At 53.0% G+C, this 22,123-nt stretch overlaps 1 protein-coding gene across 1 annotated transcript in view; it reads left to right on the top strand.

Moving 5' to 3' along the window:
• Positions 1-21,803, top strand: part of LOC130158698 (BCL-6 corepressor-like protein 1) — a 44,443-nt gene extending 22,640 nt beyond the window's left edge. The window contains 15 exon segments of the mRNA XM_056359603.1: positions 2,029-2,167; positions 5,091-5,181; positions 5,455-8,022; positions 8,339-8,504; positions 8,750-8,830; positions 8,989-9,385; positions 10,961-10,979; positions 11,986-12,231; positions 12,344-12,547; positions 12,639-12,786; positions 12,789-12,804; positions 12,985-13,130; positions 14,071-14,148; positions 18,962-19,109; positions 21,476-21,803. Coding sequence (XP_056215578.1) covers positions 2,082-2,167; positions 5,091-5,181; positions 5,455-8,022; positions 8,339-8,504; positions 8,750-8,830; positions 8,989-9,385; positions 10,961-10,979; positions 11,986-12,231; positions 12,344-12,547; positions 12,639-12,786; positions 12,789-12,804; positions 12,985-13,130; positions 14,071-14,148; positions 18,962-19,109; positions 21,476-21,692 — 4,611 coding nt within the window. The 5' untranslated portion in view covers positions 2,029-2,081 and the 3' untranslated portion in view covers positions 21,693-21,803.
• The last annotated feature ends 320 nt before the right edge of the window (positions 21,804-22,123 follow it).

Below are 22,123 nucleotides of genomic sequence, written 5' to 3'. Positions count from 1 at the left end.
AACAGACTTTTGATTAGGGTATGTAACGGAAATAGGCTTTAGGTTACCAGATCAGATCATTCACTTCTCCAGAATTTGATACATGTGTCTCATCAGAGCTGCTCTAGAGGAACGGATCTCTTAATTCCCATGTAAACTGCAGGCAAACAGTAGCAAAGCACTAATGTCCTGTTACTATCTCTGTTACTATGTCCTGCTGGCTGTCTTCTCATGGCCATTGTGCCTCCTCTGTTGACCGGTTCTCACTCAAGTACTCAAAATGTGCTGTTTCTCCCAGCTCCTTGTACCACGCCACTATCATTTTTCCCTTGCCAAGCCCGTTCTCGGGTCATGCCTGATCTGTGCTTAGTTGAGGCTTCAGCTCATCTCCAACTCCTTCCTGTTCTACATCGTGTAGCTGTGTGCATCCCCTTCCCCCATTGCACAGAAGGTCCCTTTTGATATCTTCTGAAGCATCTGTCCTGCCACTGTGCTCAGGGGCAGAACTTTTCTCTTTCCCTTCTTTCAGTTTAGCCTAAGATGGTGAAATCCCCGCAGATAGTTTGTTCCCCTATTTCCTTTATGTTGCATTTCTCTCCAAGCATCACAAGACTCCTCCCCTTCCTGCTCCAAGCCACCTCTCATTCTCTTTGGGTATGACCCTGCTCTCTGTCTTAGCGTCTGCCTGGGTCTCCCTCCATTATACAGTATTTCTTCCATCTTACGGTTTGTGTCTTTTAGCAGGTTTCCCCCTCTTCTCCTGACCTCTGATTTCCCTAGTTTGTTTGCTCACTTGTGCCCTCATATGTGCAGATGGGTCAGTTGCTTCTTTTTCGCAAACAAGCTACCTTGCCCCGATTTCTCCTGGGTGCCTGACCCTTCTTTCCTGTCTGGAGGATCCTCACTGGCATGTTTGGGCTGGGGTGAGGATGGCTGGCAGCAGCTGTGTTCAGAGGTGTCATTCAGTTCCACATCTTGATCCCTTGAGCTGCTGCCTGGTAGATCCCTGCGTGGCTCGTTTCAGCATGAACGGATGGTGCAAGCTGCTTCTTGTCCTGTTCAGTCCTCCTGTCACCAGGAGGTTTTTCAGGGAAAAGGCAACCGAGGGAGATTTGGGATCATGTGTCACTTTCAGCTTCTTCCCACTCTCACCCGCTGCACCAAGAGCATTGCTGTGGCTCTATGCCTGCTTTACTTTCGTGTGTTTAGTATTTCTCTGAAGCGAGAACCTCTTTGACAGCATCTCTCTCTGCCTTTTGGCATCAGTCCTACTTGGTTCGACCAAGTCCACTTGTTAGCACAGTAGAGCCTCTCTTCCTTCGTTGCTTTTTCCCTGATAGGACTTGAGCAGCAAAGCTGCCTTAATGCTTGAACACGCAGTGCTGCACGATTGGCTGCAACGTTCTCCCTCAAAAGCTCCTCCAGCTGACGGTGAATCTTGGATGCTCATGGATCTCTGGATTTCCTCATGTTTTCCACCCGTAATCATACTGAATACCAGCACCTTCCTGACAGAGGGAGGGGATAATCACTTGATGGCACTGTCTGACGGCCCTGTTGGCAAACCTCTGCTCCCCTGCAGGGCACCCCAGCTGCCTTCTTGTTTGAGGCTTTCCCCCTTGAAGCCGCTGTGTGCCGGTTTATGAAAGTTATATGAAGCTATGGGGATGCCAGCATTGTAACAGACCATCATGAAGAAGCTTGGTCTTGTGGCTCACTACCGGGGTCTGGAGGCTCCTCTGGAAGGGGAAGAAGAAGAGTGGAGGACTCTTTTGAGGGGTGCATATGTGTGCAAAGACACCTGTGTGAAACTCTCAGGGTAGCTAGAGGTTTTTGGCAGTAACATTGTTTAATATGAGGATGAGCGTACCGTGGATTCTGTCCCAAGGCGCTACTGATGTCTTCTAGCCATCTTCCAGGCACAGGTGTAGCATTTTGGGTATTGCACCAAACCTGCCTGACAGCGAAGCTGCGGATGGCTCTTTTTCAAGCATGGTTGAATGCGAGCATCCCAGGGAGAGTTACTAATCCTCTGTTTTTCTTTTGTAGGCAGAGTGGCCCCGTGAGCCCCAGCAAGTCCCGGTTGGTGACGAGCAGCTGTCATGATCTCTACAGCACCTCTTTACAGTGGGGTGCACAACTGGAGCAGCACAGACCGGATTCGCATGTGTGGCCTCAACGAGGAGAGGTGAGGTGCGTGGGCGGTGTGGTAGGGGAAGGAGGAAGAGAGTGGAGAAAGTGCGTTAGGGATCGGGAAAGGCTACGGGAAGGGAGCTGGTGCTGGCTTAACCTGTTCTTCCTGTGGTGTAAAATGGACTGAGGTGCGAAAGAGCTGCAGGGAGGGGATGGGTGTGTGGTTAAACAGTGGCATTCTGTGCTGGTCCCCACATCCCGTGCTCCAGCAAGGAGGGCCCACAAGCAGAGCATGCTGGAGTTCTCTGCAGAGGAACTGCTGGCTGCGTGTAGCTGTAGTACATCCATGCCGTTGGTGGGTGATGAGGCTGAGTCGTCTGCATGTGCTGTTGGCTTCAGCAGACGTGTGCTCTTAACTGGCAGAGAGGGGAAGAGCTTGACCCGCTGCGAGCCAAGTAGCTAAGACCTGTCGGCGGTGACCCAGGAGGGTTAGTACAGACCAAATGATTAGAAGGGAGAGTTGTGACATGCCACCAAATAGGAGATTAGGGAGGATTAGTGACTGGGAGGCAGAATCGATCAAGATGAGTTCTTGGCCTGCCCCGTGGCTTTGCATCACCTTTTTATTCCACAGCTCTTGGGGGAGTTCTCAAAACTGATCAGTTTGTGGCTTCCTTGAGGCTACTACGTGTGTTCATTGCATTTGCCAGAGCCAGAAAAGTTTGACGGGCTTGAAGGCAGCACGCACCTGTCGTTCCTGACTGTGGGTGTTGAGGCTTTTGGCGGCGAGTCCTCCGAGGGCCGGTCAGAAGAGCGGCGGGACAGGGAAGAGTTCAGACTGTGGCTTGAGGCAGACATGCGGGCAGAGATCATCTTCAGCCCTCAGCAGCCGCTTGGCCTGCTGTGTGTCCCTCAGATAAGAGCTGGGGATGGCGTTGCCCTCCGCCTCTCCTAAACCACGTGGAGCTACTCCTAGTTGACAACAAACATCAAAGCTCGGGGTGCGAGTGAGACGGGCACACCGGGCCGGCTGCAGCCGAGCGCTGTCCCGTGGCTGCCCGCCCCGCTTGGGGCCAGGTGGGAGGCAGCTGGCACCGGCTGGCCGTGCCGTCCCCGTGCCCTGCAGCCGGGTGTGGCGGGCTCCCCACGCCGCGGCACGGGCCGGCCTGTGGAGGAGCCCCGGTCGGCGGCATTCGGGGCCGGAGGCGGGGCAGGCCGCAGCACCGGGGCCGGGGCTGCCCTCGGGGCCGTCCCGGCAGCTGACAGGGCCTGGGCCCGGCACGGGGCAGAGCCGGCCCCGCCGCCCTGGCAGGTAGCCGAGGGCGGGAGGAGGCGGTGCCGGTGGCGGGGAAGGGCCGGGTCCCGCTGTCCAGCTCCCGGCCGCTCGCCCGCCGTGCCGCGGGCAGCCAGCTGCGCTCGGGCGCCCCCTGGCGTCTCACCGGCGCGTCGCCCGGCTGTGTGTGGCGGGCCCCGGCCCCGGCCCCGGCCCCGCTCCGCCCGCGCTCCGCCCGGCCGGCCGCCGCAGGGCTCCTCGGGGACCGGGCTGCGCCGGCGGGCTGGCTCCGGGACCCCCGCTCCCCGCCCCGCAAAGGTCCCTCCCGGTCCGGCGGGGCCGGGTCTGCCCCAGCGCGGGGCTGGGCCCCGGGGCCTGGCCACGTCCGGGCCCCCTTGTGCGGCAGCCAGAGCCCCGCCGGCTGTGCTGAGGCGGCCTGGCCCCTGCCAGCCCGGCCCCCGCGCCACAGCCCGGCCCGGCCCCCCATCTCCCCTCGCTAGTGACAGGCCTCTCCGGCCTGCTGTGGCCGGTCTGGGCTGGAGGGGCCCTGCCAAACTGCTGCCGAGGGGGCAGGAGCCCCTCGAAGGGACCAGGCTGTCACGGGGGTTGTGAGGCAGCCCGGAGCGGGGTGCCTGTGCTGGGGCTGCGGGAGCCTGAGGAGAAAGCTGGCTCCTGTAGCTTGTGTCCATTACTTTGTGGTGAAAGCCTGGGGGTTAGGGGAGCAAATCCAGAAAAATCATGTCAGCAGCAGAAGCTGAGCTGGAGGTTGGTTCCTTCGAGAGCAGAGAATCCCTGTGGGGTAAATACTGCTGGGGCAGGAGTGTCCCAGGCCAGGGCATTGAAGACACAAGCGCTGTCTCCTGTGCAGGGTTCTCGCAGATGCCAAGAACAACTGTCTCCTCGGTGTGCTCCATTTCCACAGAGCTCACAGTCCGTACCCCAAATTCAGGCTTTCCGCTCAGAAACTGTCTTCCAAAGAGAAAGGGTCAGACGCGCAGGCCAGCAGGGCACTGCACACCGAGGCGGCTGCCCGCACCTGCTGCTTCTGTTACGGACGGCTTGAGCCCAGATAGCTTTGGCGCTGGGGGGAGATGTCCACCTGTGGCTGGCGGGGAGCAGCAGGGCTGGGCTGGGGAGTCCCAGGGCAGGGAGTGAGCGTGGCTGGGAGACAGAGGAATGGGGAGTGCGGAGGTGCCTGTGGAAGAAGAGAGGGGCAGGCTGGGGCTCGGGGGAGGATGGGACTGGAAACGTGTGGTGGGGCAGAACAGGAAGCGGAGGGGTTGGGAGTGGATGTGTGGAGCCGGAGTGTGATGCAGCGCAGCCAGGGAGGGCTGGGCTGGCCCATGGTGACACCAGGGTGTGTGTGCCAAAATGGCCATGGGTAAGGAGGGTGCACAGAGCTGCTGTGCCACAGAGAAGGTCTTGTCAGGCCCGTAGGTGGTGTAGGGTAAGCATTTCTGTGTGAGGAGGTGCTATCCAGCGGGCAGAGCTCTGGGAGAGGGAGGCCACAGTGGACAGCAGTGTTCCTCATCCCCTCAGCCTGCAGTGGCCACATAACCTGTGTTGATGAGGAGCTAGCTACCTGGAGCAGGCATGCTGCTTCAGGCTGCCAGCTGATCTGCTGTCCCATGCGGGGACAGGGAGGGGTAGGATCCTGGGAGGGTGTCTTGGGCTTTCGTAATGCTGTGTCTTGTTCCTCGACTAGGAGAGCCCCCCTTTCTGATGAGGAGTCTAAAACGAGCAGCTCCCAGCACTTGGGGTCTCAAGAGTTTTGCGTCAGCAGCAGCCTTTCCGAGGTGAGCTCCTCGTGTGCACATCTGGGTTCAAGAAGGCGTTCCCTGGTGGAACAAGCTAAACAAAAGCATCTACCCTAATGGGTCCCGCAGGCTCCTTCTTGAAGGTGGTGCACTTAGGTGCAGTAAGGCAAAGCAGCGCTCTAGTTTGGCAAGAACTGTTTGCCATTTCTGCCTCTGTGTCCTGAGCGGGGCATAGAGAGAAGGTCCTGCCTGTTGTGCTAGGAGCCACTTTCACAGCTCTCAGGAACACCTTCTTCTCCCTTCTTGTTGCAGGTGGAGCTCACAGCAGTCAGCAGTGGTGGCAGCAGTGCCCAGGGGCTGGATGCTGATGGCAACACGGTGGAGGAAAAGCTGGGGCCCAAACTGGAAGAGCAGCCACCTGATCCCAACCCAAACCCTGAGCGTGTGGGAAAGACTGTGAAAGATGATGCCCTGGGCCCTCTGGTGAGCCAGGGGGATGGCAGAGGGCAGGAGCCTCCAGTCCCCAGAGCTGCTGAGCAGGAGAGCGGTGGTGCTGATGCTGCCTGGACACTTGCAGAGCCTCACAGTGACAAGCAGGCTGATGCTCCTCCAGCCTGCTCCGTGGCTCCAGAGAGCGAGCCTGCTGGGAAGGAGAAAACCACCCCAAGCACTGGAGCACAGGGGCCAGGCACGCTGGCAGAAGGGACGTTGTCTGTGGTTGTCTCCAGCTGCAACACCTCTGCCTCCACTCCTGCTACTTTTACTTTGAACAGAGTGTGCTTTCCCACATCTCAGGCCCCTGCTATGCAAAAACTACCCCTGACCTTTCAGGCTGGGGCAGTTCTGAGCCCGAGCCAGTCACTGGTGTACATCCCACCACCCAGCTGCGGGCAGCCACTCAGTGTGGCTACGCTGCCAGCCACCTTGGGGGTCTCCTCCACCCTCACCCTCCCTGTCCTGCCTTCCTACATACACGAGCGTTGCCTGCCAGGCATTATCGCTTCCCCAGAGTTGCGCTCCTACCCCTACCCCTTCTCTGTCACCAGACCCTTGGCTTCAGACGCCAAAGTGGTGTCTGTGGAGGTGAATCAGTTTAGCTGCCCCTCGCCCTCGGGTGGAAGCAGTGCCCAGGCTGCTGCTGAGGGCGCTCCCTCATGCACCGCTGGCCCTTCCCTCTCATCCAGCCAGGCTGCGCTGGCAGCATCGTGCGGGAGTGCTGCTCCGTCTTCTGGCACTGGTGCGCACGCCAGAGCCCCGGCAGCTCCCGAGCCGCAAGTACCGGGGGCTGCCACTTCACTCTCTCCTCTGAAGTCCCCTCCACAGCTCGAGCGTGAGATGGTCTCCTCTCCAGAGTGCAGCGAGATGCCTCTCGATCTCTCCTCCAAGTCCAATCGTCAGAAACTGCCTCCACCCAGTCAACGCAAAACACCTCCTATGCCCATCCTCACACCCGTGCACACCAGTGGCAAAGCTCTCCTCACCACAGTCCTGTCCAGGTCCCAGCGTGCAGCCCAGACTACGGGCAGCAGCGTCACCTTGTGTCTTGGCACCACCCCTCCCTTAGTCATCTTCCCTGAATTCCTGCGCAATGGCGAGCAGGGTTCCTGGGTGAAGAACACCACGCTCATCAGCACCATTCCAGGCACCTGTGTCGGCGTCGCCAACCCGGTGCCTGCCTCGCTGCTGCTCAGCAAGGACCCTGGCATGAGCTTCAGCAGAGATCCGCGCCACCTTCCCAAGCAGGAGCCTATTTCCATCATTGACCAGGGAGAGCCTCGCAGTGCTGGGGTTCCCTGTGGGAAGAAGTCCAACCAGGTCAGCACAGAAGGACAGCAGGATCCCGCCAGGAGACTTCATGGTAGAGTTGCTCCAGGAGCTCCTTTGTGTCAGTCCAAGGACATGTCCACCTGGAATCCTGGCCAGGGAAGTGTGTACCCACGATGCCCTGTGAATGGAAAACCTTCCAATCCTCAGCTTCTGCCTCTTGGCTGGTCTCCTTATCATCAACCCCCCCTGCTTTCGATCGGCATCTCTACAGCAGGGCAGCTGCCCCCAAACCAGAACAGCTCCTGTAAGCCAGCTGGTGCAGGTGAGCTCCCAACATTCCCGAGCGTGCAGCCCACAGAGTCCAGCACAGCTGCCCAGAGCCTGCCGGAGGGGCTGCCCAGGCTCCCACCCGAGGAACGGGAAGCTGTAGCCAAGAGCAAGAGCTGCCGGGCCTTGCCCAAGCTCTATGAGGAGCCAGCCAATCCAGTCCCACTGGTTGCTGGTCCATCTCTTCAGACCAGTGCTGTGGATGTGAAAGGGGGGAAGGGGAAGCTGGACATTCCACAGAAGAGTCAAGAGTGTGATCGGCCAGAGGCTGACTCCAGTAAGGAGGGTAATGTACAGACTGAGGCTCCTCAGGGGAGCTGTAGCCGCAAACAGTTGGACGCAAAGCCTAAAACCCAAGTGTTAGCAGCATATTTGTCGCATGATCTGCCTGCAGCTGGGCAGCAGAGCCTGCGAATGATTTCAGAGGTGCCCACAGAGAGTCAGCGCAAGGAGCTAGGCTGCGAAGGCTCCCAGGAGCCACCAGCAGTAGAGCCCCTCCAGTGCGTGCGTCAGGTGAATCTGTGCAGGGTCAGGAAGGAGCGAGTGGACTGTGACATGTCATTTACCTCTGGGACTTGTCTACGAGCTGGGACTGCTCCCCAGGCCTTTGGTGAGGTCAAACTCAAAGGAGCAGGCCAAATCAAGCAAGAGGGCAGCGTGCACTGCAAGTCCAAGCGGCAGCATGGTGGGGACGCCAGGCAGGCCCACAAGAGACTGAAGTGTCAAACCCAGGATGGTGAGGAGCCCCCAGGCAAATCGGGGAGCCGGAGTGCGCATGGCCAGAAGGTAGGTGGTATAGGCTGGGCCTCTTGGGTTATGGCAAAGGTTAGCAGGCGAGGTTGCAGGCGAGGAGGGAGCTCTTCACAGAGGAGGGCACAGCTGAGTGCACAGGGCTTTCCGCCCATGCTCTTTGGCATTACCTGGCAGTGGATTAATGTACCCGTGTCTGCAGGTTATCTAGAGCAAAAATGGATCTGGGGTGTCAAAAGTGCTGGAGGGCACCAGCATGATGAGTAGGGGACAGCGTTTTGTCCCTTCTCTTTTGCTACTCCAGCTCAGTCATTTGGCAGCTCAGGCTTCAGTCCATGTCCTCCATTCACAGTGGCGAAAACACCATGACGATCTGCATGACCTTGGCAAGCGAGAAGGCCGAACCGGCCTGGGATCAGGGCAGGATCACAGCAGTCTCAGGGTAAAGTGTAAGCGCAGGAGGCCAGCAAAGACGGAGTTCCCATCGCCAGCACACCGTGGGGACAGCCACGAGGAAGGTACCCTTGTGAATGGCAATGTATTATTGCGGGGTCAGGCTGCAGCGGTTCCTGTCACCCTAATGCCCATGTGGCCAAACTGTTGCTACTCTGAAGCTGAACAGCCTCTGGAGCTAGTGGCTTCCCGTAGTGGGTTGGGATCCAAAACAGAGCTGCGATGTGATGCTGAACTGCCCTTCCCAGGCCAGCAGACTTGCGTGGACAGATCTGTAGCATGTTTTCTCAAGGCGCAGTTTTCCCCACAGGTTACCTTGAGAAGAAGCCCAAGAACAACTTTGGGGATTTCATTCCGGTGGTGCTGAGCAGTCGGACACGCAGTCAGTCGGGTGAGTTGGTGCTAGGAGACCCAGCTGGGAGTCCTGGGTGGACTGTGAGCCTTTCCCTTTTTACGTGGCCTTGTCCCTGCCTTCTGTCCTGCCTTGCAGGGGTTTTCTTGTAGATACTCTTGGCTTTTTTGTCAGCTAGAGATCTCACTTTCTTGCAGGAAGCATCGCTGGCTCTTCGGCTGGTGTGACAGGAGAGTGTGATGTGAGCGGTCAGGAGATTTTACCATTGTTGGAGGAGGATCAGGAAGAAGAGGAGGAGGAAGGGGAGGAGGAGACATCCTTGAAACGTCGCAGGCTGTGAAAATCCCACAGGACATCACGCTATCACAGTCGCAGGGCCAGGGACAGGTCTCTGTCTGAGAGGAGCAGCTGTTACACGAGGAGGAATCGGGAGCTGCCCTGGAGAGTGGCATCACCCAGGCAGCTGTGGGAGCCCAATGAGGAGGAGGAAGATGACAGCCACATCAAAAGGAAGAAAAGGAGACGACAGAAAAGTCGGAAATACCAGATGGGGGAATATTTGACCGAGAGAGAGGAGGCGAAAATCCAAAGCAGGTACAATCTGGGAAGGGGATTCCAGTATGAAGCTGCGGCCCAGCGCGGGGTGTTGTTGTTTTATTGCGCTTTTTTTGTTACATGTGGGATTTTGGTGGGGATTTTGGTAATGATGAAACTCCGTCATTATTAATGTCACTATGTGTTGTCTGATGTGTCAGCATTTTACCCCTTTCTCTTCACATACCAGTCAAGAGACTTGGCTCTTCCTTGCCATGTTCTCGACTCTTCTTAGGTTCATGCCATTTCCTACCTGACTCCTCTACAGCCCAAGGGTGCTGTTCATTGCTGGGAAGGTGTTCCCTGACATGGACAGGCAACCTGCCAAGTGAGGAGTATTTAACCTACACTGATGGGCTACTTTAAAAGCTTTGCTGTAGAATACAGAGCCACTGCACGCTGGCAGAAGGAATCAGATACCGGAGAAGGAGCATCTCAAGTCCTTGTATATTGCCCTGGGTTAGTTGTGAAAGTGTTGCAGTGCTGTAAAAGAGGAGGACAGTGTTACAGACAGCCCAGCAGAAATCTCCGTCCAGTGATTACTTCCAAAACAGCAAGCAGGCTAGTGATTGCTGCGTGCTGCATTCTTTGCTAAAATTTTGCTTAGTTGTAGCCTGAGAGTTGTGCTTAAGCTTGAAAACAAATGCCGTGTTTTGTGTGGTGGAAGTCAGAACTTCTGCCCCAGACCACATCTCATGGGTGCGCTCCACTTTGTTCAGAGCAAGGAGATGTCTCCTGTTCCTTGCCTAAGTACAGTCCTGCATGCTGCATTGTGTTGGGGTCTGTCTAGCCTGCAGTTTTCTTCTGACCACGGCAAGCACAGAGGCTGTGCAGGGCCAGGACTTGAGCACGGTTGCTTCCTGGACTTCGGCTGCCTAGGCTTCCCCAGTATGCAGAACAGCTAAACTAGGGTTGTCCCTGCTCAGGCCTTCTACAGCTCATTGATGGGTCTGTTGTCCATGAATTTGCCTAAGTCCTTTTTTGTCCTGCAGATAACATCTGCCTCCATCACCTCCAGTGGCAATGAAGCCCTGAAGTTCTCTCTGTGCTGTGCAAAGTCCTTTCTTCTGTCTGTTTTTTTTAACTGACCCCTTACTCATTTCATGGAGTGCTCCTTAGTCTTGTGCTGCAGGATTGGGTGAACAGGATTCCTCCACGCAGCTGATCCACCTTTGAATGATTCTTTCAGATTTTGGTCACATCCTCCTCTTCCTTCTCCTCTCCAGCTTGAGGAATCCCAGTCTTTCTTGTAGGGCAGCTTTTCCACTCCTCCGTTGTTTTGGTTGCCTTTCTCCACTTCCACTCTCTTCTTCCTGAGATGTGGAGACAGAACAGCACAGCAGTACTTGAGATGTGCTTGCTTTGAGATTTATTTGTGGTTCTACCTTGGTATTTTGGCCAAACCCATTTCTTTGTGCAGGATCTGTGGCCCATGCTTCCTAGCAGTAGCAAAACATAAATGGAAGTTATATTGCGGTGCTTGACATGGAGAATCTAGAGTCTCGGCGTACCTTGGAAGCTGAAGATGCTGCTACTGGAGTGCTGCAAAACCTGCCTTGGCACTGAAGGCAGCAGTGTCCCTAACAGACGTAAAGTTTTGTTCCTGGAGTTTATCCTTTCGATTCCTTGAAGTGATCCACTGGGGCATCCCCTAGCTCTTCACCTAGAAATGAAGCAAAGTCTTTGTTCCCAAACAAAGTGCCCAAAGCTGCGGGGAGAGCCAGGCTTGAGAGACACTGCAGAGCTGTGTATAGATGCCTCATCTGTCCTTTGGTCTGTGCAGGGCTCTTCCTTTGTAACCTTTTTTATTCCAGCACTGATCGTCTGCACAGAGGGAGGTGTATGGCATCATACAAGTCTGGGTGGTTATTTGTTCACAGGGCTTTGCTTTCTTATTCCATACTTTGTTTTCCTGCTGCTGTCGTGCCCTTGCTACGGGATGTTGCTATTTCAGGGAAGCAGAGCGCTTGTCCTTGCACGATGCATGGGACTCTGTAATGAGCAGCCCTGCAACTCTGTATAACACAAGGGAGAAAAGACTGGATTTCCCTTGAGGCCTCATGGTACTTCCTACCTGCATGCATACTAGTTGAAATTGCAGTGTGCTACTAAGTTAAGGGGAAGATGTGAGAGGGCAAGGCAAGGTCTGGTTTTGCGGGTAGCAACACAATGACTGTTTGCAGGCAGCTTAAGGGGGATGCCTCCAGCATTTTCTGTCGCTCCAAGGGGTATCCCATGTGAGTCCTGCTCGGCCTCACAGGTAGGGGAACACACCATAGAGCAGCATGCAATTATCAAACTACTGGGAAGCGTGCTGACGAGCTGGATTGTTTTGTACTGGGCTTCCTGTTAGACCCAAGGAAAAGCCTTAGTCAGTTGTGTGCAAGCCCCAGCTCTCATTAAGCTTGGCCTTTTTGGACCAGGACCACTTGTGTCTTGTGTCCATGCTGAGTCCATCCCTGGTGGGGAGAATCTGTGCACTCACTCTCTTCTACTTACTGCAGTGCCTCCGCCATGGGTCTGCAGCCATCAAAGATTGGCAGTTTGTTTTGCCTGGGGGCAGAGGTCTGGGTTGCTGGCCTTCCGTGCCATACCTAGAGAAGCTTCTCATTCCCATTTCTCCTTTAGACTTTAGGTACCGGAAGCAGAAGGAGTCTGCGAAGGGTAAAGGCACAGAGCTACGATTGAGGAGCAGGCCCCAAAAATCTCAAGGACGCCCAGACTTTCGGAATGGCTTCTTCCTGGAGCCCTCCAACAGTTCTCCTGTCCAAGAAGAGCTGGAGAAACCATCAGGAAAACGCAAATGTAAAACCAAACACCTGGCAGGGATCTGTGATGAGGGGAAGGTATGGCTTGGACAGATGAGGGGAACACGTGTGGGGAGAAGAGAGAGAAGGGGACTCCTGTTAGTAAGACACGGCCACATGTGCCAAGGAGTTGTATTCCATTATTTTTCAGGGGAAGGGCTGCTGGAACCAGCCCAAAATGCGCTCTCTGAAGAAGCCCCAAGACTTGTGGACGCTTTGTAAGTCCCGTCGGGTCTCAGGGAGTTCCCCTGAATTGCCCATGGCCCAGAACGTTCCTCCTGGAGCTCGGCGGCTGATTGTGAACAAAAATGCAGGGGAGACCCTTCTGCAGCGAGCAGCTCGATTGGGCTATAAGGTGAGTTTTGGTGCCCTTTTCTGCTCTGTGTCTTGGGCTGCCTTGTCTGGGTTTGTGTGTAACCAGGCCTGCAGTGCTTTTGTCCATGTAGGATGTAGTGCTGTATTGCCTGCAGAAAAAGAGCAGTGATGTGAACCATCGTGACAATGCTGGCTACACAGCTCTGCATGAAGCCTGTGCGCGAGGCTGGATCGACATCCTCCACATTCTGCTAGAGCACGGTGCCAACGTGAACTGCAGTGACAGGATGGCACAAAGCAAGCCAGTGAGAGGGGAACATCTGGGGAAGCACTGAGAAGCGTAGGGGCAGGGAGCAGGGCGTGTTTTTCAGGATGAGCTGTTGGTCATTGCTAGATTTGTTTTAACTCAAAACAGAGCGTTTGCTTTGCAGACCCATCTAGTCTCTTCTTTTTCTGCTAATGCTTCTGTCCTTGCAGGCCTGTCCATGATGCAGTAGCAAATGACAACCTGGAAACCATGTGGCTTCTACTCTCCTATGGTGCTGATCCCACTCTGGCCACTTACTCTGGGCAGACAGCTGTGAAGCTTGCCACCAGTGAAGTGATGAAGCGCTTCCTCTGTGGTAGGTGCCAAGCCTGGGAGCAGCAGTGCTTCCATCCGTCCTGTCTGGCAGCATACGGGACCAAATCTAGGTATCAGATGTTTTAGAAGTACTTGAGCAGCAGGTGACTGAATAATTTTAGTTCTGTCCTGTCATGTGTATGTTGTTTTACCACCCAAACCTTGATTATAGAATTGTATATGGTTTTCCAAATAAGATGCAAGTCACTTTTCAGTCTTTAACATGCAAGGAGGTGGCAGTGACCTCTCGTGGTCACACAACTGAAGACAGTACTGTGTATGAGGCTTGGAGACTGTTCCACAGTTCCCAGTTACACTGCACTGCATAACCTGAGTGAGCATATTTTTGCTGCCAAGTGATGATGCCTTCTACTTGAAAACAGCTCTGCCCAAATGCTGCCTGCCTGCTGTTGTTAGAAAGGACCATTTTGGCTCCCTATGGCCGGGAATGAAGCGTACCTGCTTTCTGTGCTGTTTGTGTAGAAGCAAGATGAGTGTTGTGGCTTCTACATCCCAGCAAGGAAGAGACAGCTAGAGTAGCAGTGGTTCCCAGAAAGATACAAGGCAGAAAGTCTCCCGTGTTGAAAAAAACTTGTTTGCCACTGTCTGTCTGAGCTCCTCCAGGCTTAACTATACATGCAGGTGTCGGAGATGTAATTTTGAACTCAAATCCACCCTAAGAACCTTTCTTTCCAACCCACTTAGTGTTGTCCATTTTCTCTTTTCAACTTCCGTTTCATGTTCTCAGGCACAGGGTCGCGTTGTCCTCTCCTGAGGTACCTTCTTGCAAGTCAGGTTTCAGCTTTCCCCATAATGCCTAACTGCAAAGTGGGGAAAAGCAGCAGAGGTGAACTGGCTCACCCCAGATCAATGGATATGCATGCCAGGGTCATGCTTTGACCAGTAGCTAAATGTTAATCCTCTCCATTTTTTCTCTTTAGATTACCTTTTGGATCTCCAGGGGCGCACTGATGGGGATCCTCGAACAGCGTGGGACTTCTACAGCAGCTCTGTACTAGGTGAGCTCATTCTATGCCCTTTCATGTACTGTACATATATACATTACTGAAGGGGCTAAAACTTTGAAGCCTCGTCTTGTTTGATCCTATATTGCTTTACATGGGCAGTGGGGTGGCGGGGTGGGGAAAAGCTAATACCCAAAGTCCAGAGCAGAGAGAAGTAATGCTAGGTAATGACACATCACTCACTCAGGTCTGTCCGTGTCCTTCCCAGCTCATGTCTTAGAGATCTTGCTGTCATGTTGCATGCTGGTAGTTGCTCCTGAAAAGGACATTTTCTTTGGGAAGCTGCACGTGTAGATCCCTCCAAATAGGCTGAACACGGTGTGCAAGGCTAGAATCCACATGCTGCTGTGCCTCCTGAGGGTCTTTGGGTATCGATCCAGGAGCATGTTATTCTTGTAGCAGTTCTTGCTACTCCCCAGCTAACCAGTCATCAAGATAAACCCAAGGAAGGCAGAGGACATACTTATTCCTTCGAGGTGTAGAAGTCTTGAACTTCCAGGTTCCCAGAGCTGCCCATCCCTCTCCTCTGCTTTGGAGGGGAGGCACTCATCCAGGTGAGGTCCTCTTCTTACAGTGCTGGGCATTTCCCAGTGAAGGCATGATTTGTACCTTTTACTGTCACTTTCTGAAATTGTGGTTACCATCTTAGAAGTTTTCTTGAAATGATACAGGCACAAGGTCCACAAATTGTTCCCTGTGTTGCTCCATTCCCCAGGGGTCCATGAGTGAAGATGTTCTGGATCTAGCTGGGGGACTGGGCAGACTGCAGTGTCCCTCCCAACCACTTCTGAGACAGGAGATCAGCACTGTCAAGCCCTTCATAAAGACTTGGGTTACGTATGCTGGCAAGCTAGAAGGCTGTTGATTTTAGTTGCTCACATAGTCATTCCCAACATCCTCCTAGAAATGAAAAAAAATCAGATACATATGGAAGGGTACTCTTGGTAGAGGACTTATCCTTGGAGGACCGTGGTGTCTCTTCATTTCAGAGTAAAAGAAATTCTTTACTCCTAAGAACACTTTATTTGTAGGCTTTTGCACCTCAGGCACACCAAGAAGACTGTTCAAACCACAACCTCCTTCCTCTGAATTTCTCACTCCTGAAACTATCGCAGTCCTTTAAGAAGCAGCCTCTTTACCACAAGAAAAATAGTTATTCTTTGACCTGAATATTTTAAAAGTAAAGATATTACCTCTTTTGATTTGTCACTGTTTCCCACTTGGATTCCTCTTGATAAACAAGGAAGGAAAATTGTGTGTGGTTTTGTGGGTAGGAGAGTTTGGCTTGCTTTGATTACTACAGCATGCTGAGTTCTTGGTTGCCCAGAGAGCTGATGTGCTTGAGTTCTAGTATCTGCTTGTGTCCTGTTCATCAGCGTCCTTTCCTCTTGAGGATCCTGGCATGAGATTTAAACTGCCAATTGTCATACCCTCTCTAGGAGGCCCACTGCCACATGCAAGTAATTTAGAAATGTGCCATCTTGTTTTTCATATACCCTAATGCCTGAAATGGAACGGGTGGATCTTGGAAAAGCAAGCCAATTGTGTTTTGTTCAAATTAGCTGCTTGTCTCAGTTCTTTCATTTCCCTAGCCCTTGTCTTGTCTTGAAATATCTTGTCTTGCATCATGTCTTCCCACATTTCTGCCCTCCACCCCATAGGCAAAAAAAAAAAAAGGCTTTTTTTTTTTTCAATAAGCAAACGACCATTGAGTCTTTGGTGTTTCTTGGAGGAATGCAGGAGTGCTGGGATGCCATCGGTAGTGGCAGTTTACCACTCAGAAAGGCCTTGCTGAGACACTTGGCTAATACATGGAAAATCTCCCCAGGGAGCGCTGGGCACTGCACTTCCTTTCCTTCCCCTGGACCTTAGTCGAGATTTTCAGAGTATTTCTTCAATTGAGGGTGGAAAAAGACTACTTTCCCTGTCAGGCATGTCCTACCTCTTGCATTGGGACTTCACACTAAATCCTGGCCACTGTGGGTACGTCTCTGCTGGGTCTCTGTAATTCATGTGGTGCCATCTGTCAGGTTTTGTCTTCCATCTCTCCTGCGCTACCTGAAGCTGGTTAACAAGCCAGACAAATCCCACATTATCTGCCTGTACCCTTCCCTAGAAATGTCATTTCATCCTCGTTGCAGTAAAGATCCTTCCAGTGTGGACTGGCCTGATGCTTGCATCTCAGGTGCTTCAAACTTTAACAGTTACCTCTGCACAGCTCTTGGGAGAACATAGGTTCCTCCCAGACATCAGCGAATATCCCTGCAGAAATGTCAGTGACGCAAAATGTTCTGAAACCCTGTGGCTTTGGTGATGATGTGGGATATTTCTGTCTCTGGCTTGGAGAGAGGGTGACAGAGATCCCAAGCCAAATCACCACCACGCTGCAGTGAGAGGCTCAGTCACACTGCCCCTTCTTTTGCCCCTCAGCAGGGAGTGTTCCCAGTGCTGCCCTTGACACTGCCTTTGGGAGGCTGCGTGGCAAGTTGTGGCAAGGAACTAACTCAGTTGGGAAGTAATCCTTTATCCTGCCAGGTCTGTTTTCAGCGGGCACAGAAAGGGACCTTCCTTTCCATCCACACCTAGATCAGCTTACAGCAGTGGTGAAATGGCAGCATTAGACCACTGTCACCTGTGCTTTGCCAGGACACTGTGTGAGTTGGCAAGGAAGGGCAAGATGCCTGAGCCTGTGAGAAGGGGTTGGTTTCTTTACAGTGGCGTTTACTGAGTGTTTTGAAATGGGTCCTTTTGGCTTGGTTACCTTCAGCAGTCACCTCGGGTCACCAGGAGCAAATACTGCCCAGGGCAGGGGATTACCTCATTCAGCTCTGGAGTAACCGAGCTGCTCCCAGCTGTCATAGGCAGCAAACCAGCTCAGCAGAAAAAAGTCCTCCTCCTTCAGTGGTTCAGTCCTTCAAAATTTGCCTTCCATCAGGTCCACTAACTGAAGCACAAAGCATTGCATGTCCCTCAGGGTGGAGGAGAAATCCCAGGCCCCTGCTTGATCTGTTTTTATTCTTTGAGGCAAGAATGTTGTCCACATTTTCCTTTAGGTCTGCACATCTCTGCGAGCCAAAAGATAATGAGGGAAGCCAGGGTGTGGGATCTCTGAGGTCTGAGTCTGGTAAAGTCATCAGCATCTTGGACTTCACACTACTGTAGTTCCAGATACAAAGTCCCACGCCAGGGTCTTGTTCTACACCTGGGAGTAGCATTGTTGTGTCTGATTGTCTCCCTGTTACTCTGCAGTGGTACAGAATGTTTCTGTTCTTGTCGCAGCTTTCACTTGGGCTAACGGACAGGACCGAGTGTGAAGAGTTTTCAGGACAGACATTGGACTGTGTTGCCGCATTAAATGCATTTAATTCTTTTTTTCCCTGGGTTGCTCAAGAAATTGGAATTTTTTTGGTGATAGCATCTGAGCTTTGCCTAGCAGTGATGTCAGACCAATACTCATGTCACTTATTTTTGTCCTATTCTACAATGAGTTTTGAAGATTTAAGTACTCTGTTTTTCTGTTTCTTAGGGATTTTTTTTTCCCTTGGCAGGACTAAGAAATTCCTTCTTTTTTTTCCTGAGACCCTGTTTGAGCCTGTATCTCCTGTCATCTGCTGTTGTTTCTTTATTAAAATAACATTCTCACTGGGTGCTGGATTTATTTGTAGAGCAGTATGGTGCGTGGAGCTTTCTCATGCAGCACACCATAAGATTTCTTTTTTTCCCCAGCCTTTTCTCTTGCAGGTGGTATTGAACTTTTGCGTGATTGGTTTATTTGCTCACTAGCACATTTGGTCTGACTTCTTTCTGTAGAATCTGAACTCTATTTTCTGGAAGTTTTTGGAGTTACTCTCTTTTATCTCAGCGGGACAAAAACCACTCTGCAAACCTAAGACTATTGATACTTCTTAACAATGAAATCCAGACAGCAAGCTGTTTTTCAACAGATGGTTTTTCAATTCAGATTAGTGAATGGTAAATTTAACTGCTTTTAAATGGCTGATGGATCAAGTGCGCTATTTGCCATCTCTTATGGACACAAATCCCGCTGAAGCTGAGGTACCTCCTGGAACAGCCAGCTTCAAGCCAGAAATCTGCAGGGCTGATTCTCTGAAGTCATGCTTGGTGTTGTTTGGTTGTATTAGTCTTTAGATCTGCTGCTCAGTTTGGTGGCACAGCCTTGCAGTCCTTACTTAGACACGGTTGCTGGCACACACCTCTAGATAACCTGCTGACAGTTGTCAAGAGTGGAATCCGGATGGAGAAGTACTCAACAAGCAGAGCGCAGTGCCTTCCTTTATAGGATCTGTGCAGAAAAAGCACCTCATACATCCACCTCCTGCTCTGGCGCAGGCTCTGAGGACACCTGTGCTGGCAAAGCAGAGGGGACTGAGGCTGTTTCAGGGAGAGCCTGGGGGCCAGCACGTGTTTGGCCCAAGAAAAGACTACCAGTCAAAGTGGCTCGTTTTGCAAGCAGGCCGTGCCTCGTCTTGTGTGCAGGATCAGTGTAAACCTAAAGGTTGCTGCTATGACATAAGATGTTCTTTCTACCTGATGCGGTCACCAAGTGGAGTCTTGCTGTGCAGAGCAGCCAGCGCTCACACAGAGTTCCTCTGAGATGAGGGGCTCGAAGGAGAGCAGGAAGAGCCCCCGGGACTTGGCTCTTACAGTTGCTGTGATGTTGTGGGAAGGTTCATGGGAAATTGCAGTGGTAGCCGGTTCAGCTGGGCAGAGCTGTTCCCCAGGGAGTGATGAGCACTGTCTGGTGTGAAACTGTGAGTGATGCCAATGTCTCTTTTGCTTGTTGCAGAGGGGAAAGATAGCACTGGATGTGATCTTCTGCTCAACCCTCCAGGAAGTTCAGACCAGGAGGAAGAGGAGCAAGACAACTTCATGTTTGAGTTCTCAGACAAGCCACTGCTTCCCAGCTATAACCTCCGAGTATCAGTGTCTCGGGGGTGAGTATCTTTTCCCAGAGCAGAGAGCATTTGGGTGACATTAATGCTGGGCTGGAGGGCGAGCTCACAGAACAGAGCCCTTGAGCTTATGAGGCTAGCAACAGTACAAGAAAGCCTTAGGCTGCTCTCCAGGTGAGAGATAACATGAAATATAAAATTCATACCCGCCTGGGAAACTTTGAGAGCCCAAGCTGACTGTGTGCTAAGGAGACAGGCCATACAGAGTTGCACTTGTGTCCTGTAGACCAGAAAGCACTCCTCCAAAGGAGATGATACCTTTATCCCTGTTCTGCAGGTAGAGACTGAGGAATGGTGCTATTGTAGCTTCCCCAGAAGGAGCAAATTGCTGCTGCTGCAGCAGTAACCCTCTTGTGGCACACTCCCTGTCATGAGCCATCTCATAATGAAGCATTGGACAGACTCTTACTTAGAATAATGTGAAGGTAGAAACGACACTTTGTGAGCCCCAAGTCAGAGAAGCAAGTAGAAGATATAGGGTAAGATGGAATTTGTTTGACTGATTGTGTGATCCTCCCCCTCTACTCTGCCCTGGTGAGGCCGCATCTGGAGTGCTGTGTCCAGTTCTGGGCCCCTCAGTTCGAGAGGGAGGGAACTGCTGGAGGGGCTCCAGCGGAGGGCTGCCAAGATGATGAGGGGACTGGAACATCTCCCTGATGAGGAAAGGCTGAGAGAGCTGGGTCTCTTTAGCCTGGAGAAGAGAAGACTGAGAGGGGATCTCATCAATGTCTACAAACACCTTAAGGGCAAGTGTCAGGAGGATGGGACTCTTTTCAGTGGTGCCCAGTGACAGGACAAGGGGCAACGGGCACAAACTGCAGCACAGGGAGCTCCATCTGAGTACGAGGGAAGAACTTCTTTATCTTGGGGGTGACAGAGCACTGGCACAGGCTGCCCAGAGAGGCTGTGGAGCCTCCTCTGGAGACATTGAGAACCCGCCTGAACGTGACTCTGTGCAACCTGCTCTAGGAGAACCTGCTTTAGCAGGAGATTGGACTGGGTGATCTCCAGAGGTCCCTTCCAACCCCAGCCATTCTGTGATGCTGTCATTCTGTGATTCTCAGAAGTCCATCTCTGAGGTGGTCACCTTGGCTTCTTGTTGCAGTCAGCAAAGACTTGACGGCAGGATTTATCCAAATGAGGGCAGGAGTAAACATGGGGCTGGTCCTTGGTCCTCTCCCCCAGAGTTAATGAAAAGAGGAGAAAGAATGAGGGACTACAGGTGAGGGAGACCTATACATGGGGGAATCAAGCAAGGAAAGACCCCTTTGGTTTCGGAAAAGACGGGTTTAAGGGACGACTTGTTTAACACAAAACTGAGAAGCAGCACAGGTAAAGCCAAAAGGAATAGCTGTTTTTGTGTCATCTGTCTGATGCCTGCTGTTCTGTACCACAGGTGGTCACAGGCTTGGTGTCCCCTTCACAGACAGCAGCATATCAGTCATTTCAGCTCCTTGAGGTTAAGAGCAGCTTGTGTACCTTAGGTGGTGCTTTTCCTTCAGATTCAGGTTAGAGACACTGGGTTGGAGGCAGGGCCTTGTAGGAATGCAGTCAGCATCTGGCAGTGTGCATCTCTTGGGGTCCTGCTGCTCACGTTCCTGCAGAGTTCTGGCTGTGCGGCAGCATGGCAACCTGCGTTGCTTGGGACAGACCTGGCCGCCCTCAATGAGCAGGCGGGGGTAGTAAAGGATCTCTGCGTGCAAACCTGCTGCAAGCCTCCCTCTCTCCTCCTCCTGATGCTGCTCCTAGCCCTCTTTTTCTCCAGCAATGGGCAGCAGTGGCTTGCATTGATGGGTCCCAGTAGACTTGTTTCCCCTCCATCGTGGGGAAGGCTACATCAGGGCACAGCGCTGGAGCAGTCCTCCCTTCTCCACCCCTTCTGACACCATGGCTCTTGGATTTGCCGGGATTGCAGCGGGGCGAAAGGCGACTTGGAAGAGGCAGCAACAAAAGTGCTACTTTTCTGTTTAGTGAGTTTCTGTGCCTGCCAATTTCTGTCCATCCAGAGGGACACATACGGCACCCAGGAGAAATGGCCGGGTGGGAAACGGAGCCTCTGGTGTGGCATTGCTGGGTGGGGATGCTGCCGGGACACCGTTGGTGGCATACCTTCCACACCGATGTTCCTGTCCTGAGTGCTTTAAAAAGCTGTGACCTGCAAAATAGTGATCAAAGCGAGGTGCATCTCTGAGCCTGGGTCCTGTACGTGTGGTCTGCCCAGGCCCCGCGGAGGAGGACCCCACGGAGAATAGTGCCTGGGCCTCAGCAGCAGTGCTGTGTCGCAGGGAGGCAGTGAGGTGGGCATACTCCTCCACCCCTAACCCACCATCCCCTTGCTGTCCTTGCAGGCCCTGCAACTGGTTCCTCTTCTCTGATGTGCTCAAGTGGCTGAAGCTGTCCTCCCGCATATTCCAGGCCCGCTTCCCACACTTTGAGATCGCCACACTGCCCAAGGCGGAGTTCCAGCGTCAGGTCTCTCTCAGCCAGGTGCTGGCACAGGAGGAGGTACAGGAGAGTCCCGAGCTGGCACAGGGTGCTGCAGAGACAGTGGAGCTGGTGCACTAGGACAAGCTGTTGGGGAGACTCTGCTGCTCCTCCCAGCACACAGACACCTGCTTCTGCACTGGTGCTGGTAGTGGAAGCTCTGCAGCTCAGCCCAGCTGTGCCCAAACCCCACTGCTGGTGTCCAGCTTTAGTGCCTGGCAACCCTGGCTGTGGGGCAGCCATTTTCTGTCTGGCTTCACCCTTGGGAGCAGAGTGTGCATAATATTTGTTATTTGTTTCTTTTGGAAAGACCCATTTTACACCTGCTTCCCTACTCCCCAGCCCAGGTGCGCTCCAAGGCACAGGGATGGCTTAGCCTCTGTACGTGCCCAGGATGTACCTGTATCCTGAAACTGCTCCTGAAAAGATGCAGAGAGGCTTTAAAGAAGGGAACAGGGAATGAGATGGGAAGCTGGAGTGCAAGAAATAAGCCGTGGATTTATAACTAGGTC

This window comes from Falco biarmicus, chromosome 14 (genome assembly GCF_023638135.1).
Source record: "Falco biarmicus isolate bFalBia1 chromosome 14, bFalBia1.pri, whole genome shotgun sequence".
Taxonomy (NCBI): Eukaryota; Metazoa; Chordata; class Aves; order Falconiformes; family Falconidae; genus Falco; species Falco biarmicus.
The sequence above is the reverse complement of the archived record's forward strand: the minus strand, read 5'-3'. Positions and strand labels throughout refer to the sequence as shown.